This window comes from Mastacembelus armatus, chromosome 13, assembly GCF_900324485.2.
Source record: "Mastacembelus armatus chromosome 13, fMasArm1.2, whole genome shotgun sequence".
Lineage (NCBI taxonomy): Eukaryota > Metazoa > Chordata > Actinopteri > Synbranchiformes > Mastacembelidae > Mastacembelus > Mastacembelus armatus.
Genome location: NC_046645.1, coordinates 19,186,384 through 19,197,328, shown reverse-complemented (window position 1 = coordinate 19,197,328; position 10,945 = coordinate 19,186,384). Strand labels below are relative to the sequence as shown.

Genomic DNA, 10,945 nt, shown 5'->3' with positions numbered 1-10,945 from the left:
GATTTATGATGCTGACGTCAATAATATAATAGGTACTAAGAATTGCTGAAAACAACAGTGTTAATTTCTTGTTTATGGATTTCTGAGTATGTTAGGAAAGAGATTAATAGAAGAACAAGCCCTGCAAACTCTAAAAGTAGACAAGGTAACATTCTGTCTGCTTCTTTTTCTGACGCCACCAGAAATCTAAGGTCTTTAAAATGTGCATAGAGATGCATAATATATAATATGGGTTACTCACGTACACTAATGTTGCATTTTAATAAAGTCAGTGTGTACCACACAAAAAGCGATTAAAATGTGGATAACAATCCATGTGGTATGGGTAAAAAATCCTGACTTCTGTAGTACTCTTAAAACACTGGATCTTACAGGAACATTTCCGTATGTTCTGTAGTCTTGAAGCTTAGGATAAAGACTACAAAAACTGGTGGTGGACTTTAGGAGGAGTAGGAAGACCCCAGTCCCTGTCTCCATCCTTGAAGAGGAAGTAGAGATTGTGGACTCCTACAAATACCTTGGAGTCCACATTAACAACAAACTGGACTGGTAAAACAATACAAATGCTCTCAAGAAAGGACAGAGCAGACTGTTCTTCCTCGGGAGACTGATTAAGCCAACAGACTAAACATGTTGATCAGGAAGGCAAAATCTGTTGTTGGACTGGAACTGGACAGTCTGGAGGCTGTGGCAGAGAGGAGGATGGTGGACAAAATCAACTCCATACTGGACAATCCTGTCCACCCACTTCATGAGGAACTGTGGCGAATGGGAAGTTGATTCAGCCACAGACTAATTCCCCCCAAAGCCAAGACTGAGAGATTCGGGAAGTCTGTTGTGTCCACAGCCATAAGACTATAATTCCACAATATAAACAATAACGCGCACACACAGACACACACAAACCCCCGAAAATAAATAAGTACTGTATTACTCTTCTACATACAGGTTAATTACTTTATTAATTACTATTAATATCATAGTGTTTTAAATGCTTTAAGTAATATTAAATTGAACAACTTTAAATCAGAAAAACTGCTGTAACAGCAGTTTTCTTCTATTAATTCCCCCTGGGGATTGATAAAGTTCTTATTGTACTGCAGCAGTCTTCCCTCGAACATCAGTGGGGCAGTAATTATCCAGAGAAACAACACATTGGGGTGTTGTTCTAATGAGATTTTGATGTACTGTACTTGTAACATCAGGTGACTCATGATAGAGCATACCTGTCGGAGATCTGAGCAATGCATGCTATGTCTGGGTGTCATGCAGCAGCAGCTCTGTTTTAAAGAGTCGACAACTGCAGGCGAGGCTGGTGTCGCTTATACAGCAGTCAGGTGTCTGTTTTGCCGCAGGGTGTGGAAGCCGCTTGTTTGGAGTGTTTTCCTTTTTTACAGTCTTATATTTTATAAGGCCATGATAGCTCCGAGGATTTTGGGGTCATGTCACGAGAAGAGGGATTCGCTTTCAAAAGTTTTCATTATCTAAGAATTGACGTGAGCTGCATTAACTCTCTGATCCCGGGATGAAGTGACGACTGTCGACCGTCCAAGTATTTTAAGTTTTTGGATATAGCCTAATGAATTATCATCCCACAGGGCAAATTGCTGCTTTGTCTCTGATTTATCGTTTGGCTGTGCTCTGGTTTCTTTTCTTTAGGTAAGATTTGTTGTTGATCACCTGAGCTCAACCATTGATGATGTCTGACGGAGAGCCTGTGGATCTGCCCCCTACAGCTGCTGTCAAGATCTTTTCAGCTGGAACAGCTGGCTGTGTGGCCGAACTGCTCACCTTCCCCCTGGACACAGCCAAAGTCAGACTACAGGTGAGTTATACTCTTATTGACAGGTCATTATATAACTGATTATATTTCCTTTGCTTGTAAAAACGTTTTTTTAATTCAGTCATTACCTAAATTGTATCAAAGTTCTGTGCAGAAATACTAAATGTGTGACTCTAGTGTTATTGTAGAATGAACACACGTCAGGTTGTATTGTTACTGTTAGAAGTAGTGCATGTTGCCACATGTCAACACAGGGATGCAACACTCATAACAAGTTTAATAGGAAACTGACAGTATGCATATTAGCTTCATGTCATCTCATTCACACTGAGTTGAGGAACCTGAGTATCTATGTTTACTTTAGATCCAAGGTGAAGTCAGGCCTGTGTTGAAAGACCAGCGGGTGAAATACAGAGGTGTGTTTGGCACCATCTTCACCATGGTGACAACTGAGGGCCCCAGGAGTCTGTACAGTGGTCTGGTGGCAGGGCTGCAGAGACAAATGAGCTTCGCCTCAGTCCGAATCGGCCTCTACGACACCATGAAGCAAGTCTACACCAGGGGATCAGAAAGTATGTGCCAAAATGTACATCACACTGTCAAACTGTGGAGTGATGGAAGTCTTCTGTTTAAAAATTGCCTAAACAATAAATCAGCCATCAGAACCATTGCCAATTACTTTTCTGACAACTGATAAATCTGTTAATCAGTTAACTGATGCATACAAAATGGCTACTGGGAGAAATTGCAGAAAGTTCTGTTGAGATGCCTGAATACATGTGTATTCAGCCTGTACCATAAAAGTATCTTGACTACAGTAAAAATAATTTAAATAAAAATAAAATAGGTTTATAAAACAGAAACATGCCTCTGGCTGCTCCAGCAACAATAGCAATCACATTATCCTGCATTTACTGAAAGAGAGCTGTGGGATTGCAATGCTCCCAAATGTCTGGAAATGATAATTTACACTGTGGAAAAAAAAGACCTGAGCATATAACTAAAAAAAGACAGATCCATTCCAGTCTATAGAGCAGGCTTTGATCCCCATTCAGTACTTCTCAAAGTAAACAATCTGTTTCTGTTCTGCTGCAGTTTTATACTGACTCATGTTTATTAAAGATGCAAATGCTTAAAAAGCTTCAGCACAGAGGGAAATGTTGTCATTTCTTGTTGAATGCTTGTCAGGAGAATATTTCATTCTCAGAAAAGCCTATTAACTGAAAAACCAACTGTATAAACAGAAATGTCTACTTTTTTGTGCGTCTGTCCACTGGCTAATCACTGTCATTGTCAGCAGTATTGCAGCACTGTCACATCTGGATGGATGGATGGAGAAAATACTTTATTATTACAAAAGGAAATTGCAGTTATTTGGCTACAATATATATTTTTTTGAATAAGTTACAAAGTTACACCAAGTTCTCATAGTATCTGCAGACAGACAGTATTTCAAATACTATTAACAATATTATCAACTACTATAATCAAATCAGAAATAAAACAGATGTGATCAATAATGTACTAAATAACAGTACAGTTCTCTGTTAACTTGTGGCACCAGGGGAAGAGAAGCATCTAATACAATTAACTTCTATGACAGATGCTGGAATTGGGATTCGGCTGCTGGCAGGTAGCACCACAGGGGCAATGGCGGTGGCTTTCGCACAGCCCACTGATGTGGTGAAAGTCAGGTTCCAGGCCCAGGTCCGCCTTCAAGAGAGCAGCTCTCTGAAGAGATATAACGGCACGATCGATGCCTACAAGTCCATCGCCAGGGACGAGGGCATTAAAGGGCTCTGGAAAGGTAAGTTAAAATGGAGATGAAATAACAACAATGTTCACCGCTACAAACACACAACAAAGGTACACAACCAAACATTAAACTTGAACTATAATAGAAGCCAAACACCGTTTCTATCCTTGGGGCATGCTGGGTAATCTCACCCCTTACACACTGGTACGCTATGTGGTGTAGTATGAGTGAACGTATAGGTACAAGTTGCTCCAGTCATGAGGTGTATCAACGTGATTTTTGTATTGGGAGATTTGCTCCTTTTGTTACTAATTGTTCAGATCCACCCATGTACTATTTACTCTAAGCTATTCCACCCAAAACTACAAAGCAAAGTTTTGTAAGGAGAGCACTGATTTTTGCAGGCACAGAGTTTTAGAAAACAGCCATGATTTACTTGATTGATACAAAATTGTATCATATGGATGTAAAACCTTCTGCAATAATGACACACGTGAGCACACACACAGGCACATACATGGCCATTTGCACTCTAATATGCATAACACGCAACTTAATGCACAGTCCAGATTCTGGTAGTCCAGATTTGCACTACCAGCTAGCCAGAGAACTCATTGGTCTCTGTTGAAAGACACCAAGGCACTACACGAAAATGAGTGCAAAACAAATGTGAAATGACACAAAATCAATGGTGAGAAGTAAATACAAATATAAAAATACAAATTTAAGATACTGGTACTTGAGTACTTCACACTACTTTATGCATTGAAGAGCTTACAACATAAAACCGCTGAATTGGTGCAGTGCTCTTTTAAGGTTCCTCAGGTTGGTTTTGTTTTAAAAGGTTGAACTCTCTTTTCAGGTTGTTTGCCAAATATAACTCGAAATGCCATCGTAAACTGCTCTGAGCTGGTGACTTATGACATCATCAAAGAGCTCATCCTGAAGTGCAACCTGATGACAGGTGAGAGCAAACACTTGAACTATAATCCTCAACATTGCAGATGACTCATTTCGCCTCACTGTTGTTTTTTTATTCAAGGCAAATCATAAAAACACATAAAAGCCATTAAGAAAAGAAACCCAAGCATGTAAAAATGGCATAACTAAGCTAAAATGTAATAAAATGAGGAAATAGAAATTGTAGCATAGGTACAGTGCAGTTTAAGATGTGCATAAAGAACAATTGATTTAATCCCCACAGTCGTGTCTGTGACACTTAATGAGCAAAGCAAATATTTTGTTTTCTCCAGACAATATGCCGTGTCACTTCACAGCAGCCTTTGCAGCAGGTTTCTGCACCACCATTGTAGCATCTCCGGTGGATGTGGTAAAAACACGCTTCATGAACTCAACCCCTGGGCAGTACAGAGGTGCTATTAACTGTGCCTTAACCATGCTGATTAAAGAGGGACCCACAGCTTTCTATAAAGGGTATGCACTGTAATTACAAATGGCAATAATATCAGAATATATAGTACAACAATGTAATTACTAACGAAGCAAATAGTAAATGAAGTCTTCAACTTCTCTTGATTCATCTTATTCCTTTATGTAGATTCATGCCCTCATTTCTTCGTCTGGGTTCCTGGAACATTGTGATGTTTGTGAGCTATGAGCAGATTAAGCGAGCTGTGGTCCGACTTCAGCAGTATGGGAGTCTCCACTTTAACCTGTCTGACAACTGAGTTGACACTGGGGCGGTGCAGCTGTTGGGACACAGCCAGGACTGTCTTTTCTAAACAACACATCCTTAACACAGTTTAATTAGAGTAGTTGCTGGACCTGTTCTTCCTCAGGGATAAAACTGCATTTGCATCTTATCAAAGGGGCTGAACTCCAAAGAAAATCTGCAGAGATGGTTAATTTTTAGTTTTTCTGACGTGCACATTACATTAATATATTTATCTAATGTGGTTAATATTCTTTTTTTCATGTGCCCAAGTAGGGAAAGCACAGGTATAACTAATAAAACTAGTTTCAGGGTCATAGTAGTATGTTAGAAACACTTGTGCTGTGTTATCTGTTGTGCAAAAGGCTTATTTATAGAATTTAATCTGGTTTGAATGAAAGGCTTCCTCTAGTCAGTGGCTGACAGTGTGTGCAATATATCTACTAATAATCATAAGAAAAATGTTTATTTTTACAAATAATCTGTTGGTCTTTAATATATCGGGAAATACTAGCACTCCAAAACCCAAAATATTAATTTTACTGTTACATAACTAAATGAGCAACTAACAAGTTGAAACATATTGGCAGTTGCTAATATAATTTTTCCATGATATTATTAATTTGCAGTTCAGCTGTGTTGGGAAGTTATGCAGCAATGGAAGTGATTATAACCACAAATGGTCACAATACTATGCAATATTTGAATGTTCCATAATATACTGTATAAATAGTGAAGTTTTATTTGTACTTGAGGTCAATCATACAATTAAAGCAGGACATGGTAATCACATCTGTAAGACATACCCCACAAATGAATAAAGCATGAACAGAATGAACCAAAAATATTTATTGATTTTTGTTCATCATCTATTTGAAGGCACATATTTAAAAAAAAAAAAATTTCAACCAAACACTAACTCACATTTGTGCAGAAGTTTCACACCACATTTTCTTTACAACCAGATGTTGATGGAGATTTTTTACTTGAGCCTCTTTACATTACACCCCATTTATCATTTATTTGAGCTTTTAGGGGAACAGTGCAAAGATAAATAAATGGGTTATTTTTTGGCATAGTATGACATTTAAATAATTATCAGTTGGTAGCCATTAGTCTTAGCACTGAGTAGCCTATATGTGACCTCATTTAAAAAAAAAAAACAGGTCTCCACATGTTTCTTTAGAAAAATACACAGGTTATGTCATGAGTCCCAATTTGGGACTTCCTGCCGGGGACCTTTATTGTTTAGAGACTTCCTTTTTCCTGTGCACTGGTCCCTGGCAGCTTCACGTTTGCAATTTGTGTTCATTAGTTTCACCTGTTGTCCATTGTTTATCCCTTTCACCTGTGTTTAATCACCTGTTGTGTTTCTCCCTATTTATACCTCCCTCTTTCTTTTGTTCCCTGCCGTTATAGTTGATCTTAGTTGTGTTGAGCTGGTTTTTATGACGACCGTCCCACCCGGTCTTTCTGTAGTTTCGACCGTCTCACACGGTTCCCTTGTGTTTTTATGTTAGTTGACCTGGAAGTCCCGAGAAGAATAAAACCTTGTTTGTCCGCATTTGGGTCCAACTACCTCTCCTTCTCTTCCCCGCACCTCTACACACACACCAGCCCATGACAGGTTATCTATCAAACAATGCAGAGACAACAGGGTTTAGAAGGTTACAAGTACAAAACAATCAGTTGATGGATGAGAAAATTGCCTAATTTGTGTCTTGTTGAACAAAACAATGGTGGCGACACGTAATTGAAGTCTGTGGTGTAACAAAAGCCACTGAACATGCTCCACCTTATTATTCATGTCATGCAGCAGGTACATTGATGGGAAGGGAAAACAAATGATCAGTTTTACAAGATTACCCTTGGACTTTTATTCATGCTGATAAATATTTGGATGATCTGTGAGTTTAAAGACAGGTTCACAGTCCTTTGTTGACCTTGGCAGGAATCTCTGCACACTAATTATCAGAGATGTGGAGTGTCAGTCAGCAGCTCTGACTCAAGGAAATACAAATATCTTCTTATCGTACATGAGAATAAATGTTTTCTTTTTTGCAACAATCTATTTGCAGTGAATACTGTTTGTTACCACCGTCATCAGGTTGAAATTGTTGTAAGAAGCAAATAAATTCACACTCAGGACAGGATTTAATAGAGAAACCATTTATGGACAAACTGATAAAAGTTGATTGGAAAAAAGTCAAAATCAACAACTTTGGATTTGTTTTTATCTGGTGTAATATCTCCTACAGATAAAGGAATGTACTTTGCATTACAACAAACTGAAAAGCTGACAGCAATTAGGTTCAACCATGGGACAGCTTTTTTTCAGTATTTAATGTTTTGGGGCCAACATTTTACAGCTGAAGAGGAAGCACAGACCTGTATGTGTTTATTATGTTCTTTTACTATACTGAATAGATTTATAAACCTATTTTTAAGACTATCTGATGACATATTTGATTTGCTTATTAGTGAGCTGTTTAAGTTAATATCCATTTGTCAGAAAATACTCAGAAGTATGGAAATTGTATTTAATGTATTATTCTAATAAATCTCTGTGTTGCAAAACTAGACTAAATATATAATTGATAGTTTGTATTTAGATGTAAAACCAAATACTACTTGCTATCAAATACTAAATGGTGATTCATTCAGAATTTGTGCAGTGTTGAAACACTTCGGGAATGTCAGAAATCACTAATCTGAACATGACAAGTTCAAGGTCTCAACACTTGGTCGTGGAGTGATCTGAACATCAGAGTGAAATTTTCTGGAAATGTTTTTTTTATTTGTTTATTCTGTTGTCATCTGTTTCCCTTCAGCAACATTTCTGTTTGTCCTCAATGGAGGGCAGGTTGGCAGTAATGATTCCTTCTGCAAATTTAAGGAGTTTTACAGAGGGGTCCCCTGAAGTGCAGTTGTTGTTGTAGAGGGAGAAAAGCAGGGGGAAGAGCACACATCCCTGATCAGCTCCTCTGCTGACTAACCAGATGCTGGATGAGGTTTTTTCCAGCCTCAGCTCTGCCTCCTGTCTATCAGAAAGCTGGTTATCCACTAACAGGTGGAGGCTGGCACAGTGAGTGGTGGTGTTGAATGCCAAACTGAAGTCCACAAACAGGACCCTTGCATAGGTGTAGGTAAGAAACCCAGATTGTCGGCTCTATCCAACTGGTTCGATCTTTGACACTATCGTCACCTCGGTGTGTCGGCCAGAACACCACTTGAAGCCCAGATATCCCCAAGGATAAATGAGAGTCGCTGAGTTTCAGTTAAGGCGCTTTAATGATCCAATGACATAGTCCATCAGGACGTGTATATTTGTGGTTTTCCTAAGAATAAAGGAAATACAACTACAGTGAATACTAATAATGAGACATACACAACCATATGTACATTAGTATAAAGTAACAACCAGTATACATAAGTGGTGAATACAAAATAACATGTTAATGGATGAATAAAGGACACAAATGGCATGGTTGCAGGTGAACTGGTTCGAAGTTAAGTTACCATACAAGCACCATGATCACTTCCTGTAACTTATACAAATAACACGAAATGCTCTTATTGTGAAGAGCTAACCGGGTATGCTGCTTCCAGTGAAAACACAAACTAGCTTAGCTGTATGTCACGAAACTCGTACTAACATCGTTAATCATGCAATATCCACAAACACCACACATTCTGTAGAAAGGCACCAGTAACTCGACCAGGGAATCTTTAAGCACGTTATGAACCGTGCATAATGGAAAGGAAACTTAAATCAGCCCGTACCAAATCAACTAATCAGCATGCATGAAACCGCAAGTAACTCGTCTGGCGAAAACGGGCTACACAGTGCAAACTATTAATTAAAGACTTTACAGGTTTCCACATACAACCGCTTTCTAATAACAATAGTAGAGACAACAATAATACTTACAGGTCATTTACGCACAAATCCAATATCGCTATCACAACTGCAGACATGCACCGCCCCACAACCGAACTGCACACCAGGTGAGTGACGTCAGCACATCAGACGTGACCTTAAAAAGCCCTTACGTGCGAAAAGGTGACACTATAATAGGCACTTTGGGGCCTTTTCTACAATAGGTCCCTGGGGAGTCGAGGTGTTGCAGGATGTAATGCAGTGCCATATTGAATGCATCCTCCACTGACCTGCTTGCCTGGTAGGCAAGCTGCAGGGGGTCCAGCAGTGGACCAGTGATGTCCTTCAGGTGGATCAACACCAGTCCCTCAAAGGACTTTATGCCAACAGGTCTCTAGTCAGTCCACTGATACAGGGCTTCTTGGGAACTGGGATGATGGTGGAGTGGTTGAAACAGGAGGGGACTGCACCCAGCTCCAGCAATGTGTTCAAGATATGTGTCTCAGTGAAACACAGCAACAGAATGTGAGAAGTCAGAGTTAATCTGTTTAGCAAGAAGCGGTTTGCTAATATGTGTTCTCATTAAAGATCCAGTAACAAGTTTGTTATGTGGACCAAAGAAACTCAGCTCAGCAAATTAGTTTTTGAATGAACACAGTTTCTGCTCTACTCAGGACCATTAATACCAGGCACCTTTCTGGACAGAAATATTTACAGCAATTTCTATTTTCAGAGAAGTTTATTTACCCATTCAACACTATGTGATCATCCATCCAGTTTCCCAATCTCCTGTGTATCATTCAAAAACATGTTGTTTTATGCCCATACCTCTTTTATACATTAATGGATATTTGATTTTCATGATGCAGCTCCAAAAATTTAAGGTATCCTGTGAAGTTTTTACTGAGTTGGACCATGTTTGTCTCATATGTTCAAAAACATTATAGCAGTTCAAATTGAAGATGGTGCTTTCAGTTTTGACTCGATAGATGTTTATGCAACATGGGGGTGATAGAGTGTAACATAAACTGACAATGACAGCATCAACTAAAACATTATAAACTATGAGAATCAGGGTAAAAATGCTGTCAGTCTTTAGTGTGTAGACCAGACCTGCTACTGTTGTGAGGCCGTTACATATTATCCTATGTTTGTTTTGGTTATCAAACCAATATGCACTAGTTAGCAATGTGGCCTTATTAATCAGGTTTAGATTCAACTGCTGGATAAGACATAAAATTGTCACTGTTCTTTTCTCATCGTATTAACATGTGGAGTGTGATACTGCCATTTGGTCAGACAATGAGACAAACTTTTATAAATGCTGGTTAATAGCCTTTAAAACATGACATGAAGCTAGTCAGAAGTCCCTTTCATGAACAAGGGATGAGCCATAATCACATTTTGACGAGGACTAAACTCCACATTGCTGCTAATGCTGACCATAGTAAGAGCATTTCTTACTCCATGAGCAGTGTTTGAGGACTTTATCAGCCCACACAGGTTTGCTTATTGGAAAAAGTCTCTACTTTGGCCCTAGTAATCAGATCCAAAGCTGTTTGCATGACAAAATCAAACATCCCACACTGGGTAAAGGGCATTATTGCAGAACTCAGTTTACTGTAACACAGATATCTCTTACTGATATAAGAAAATACCAGAAGCTACAACTTTTAGATCCTGACATTGTCACAATAGCAAAAAATGCAGAACAAAATCTTTAAAATATTAATATTTAAAAGGTTGTATCAGAATCTGACACTGACATAATGTATACAGCACAATTACTCCATCATAATTAGTTAATAGGAAATATGTACACCTAGTCATACTCTTGCAGTATTTAATTACTTT

The 10,945-nt window shown here is 38.7% G+C and overlaps 1 protein-coding gene and 1 long non-coding RNA gene across 2 annotated transcripts; one reads left to right on the top strand and one right to left on the bottom strand.

The window, feature by feature from the left end:
- Nucleotides 1–1,345: 1,345 nt before the first annotated feature.
- On the top strand, nt 1,346–6,104 carry LOC113144736 (mitochondrial uncoupling protein 2-like). The gene is made up of 6 exons (XM_026330963.2): nt 1,346–1,825; nt 2,148–2,355; nt 3,387–3,590; nt 4,402–4,503; nt 4,793–4,973; nt 5,098–6,104. The coding sequence occupies exons 1-6, from the start codon at nt 1,697–1,699 to the stop codon at nt 5,225–5,227; spliced, it is 954 nt and encodes a 317-aa protein (XP_026186748.1). The 5' UTR covers nt 1,346–1,696; the 3' UTR covers nt 5,228–6,104.
- LOC113133692 (uncharacterized) lies at nt 6,046–9,221 on the bottom strand. Its single transcript, XR_003296011.1, has 3 exons — nt 9,143–9,221; nt 8,208–8,549; nt 6,046–6,843 (listed from the first exon to the last, which is right to left on the bottom strand). It is a non-coding gene; the product is annotated as an uncharacterized LOC113133692 (long non-coding RNA).
- Between the last annotated feature and the right edge of the window lie 1,724 nt (nt 9,222–10,945).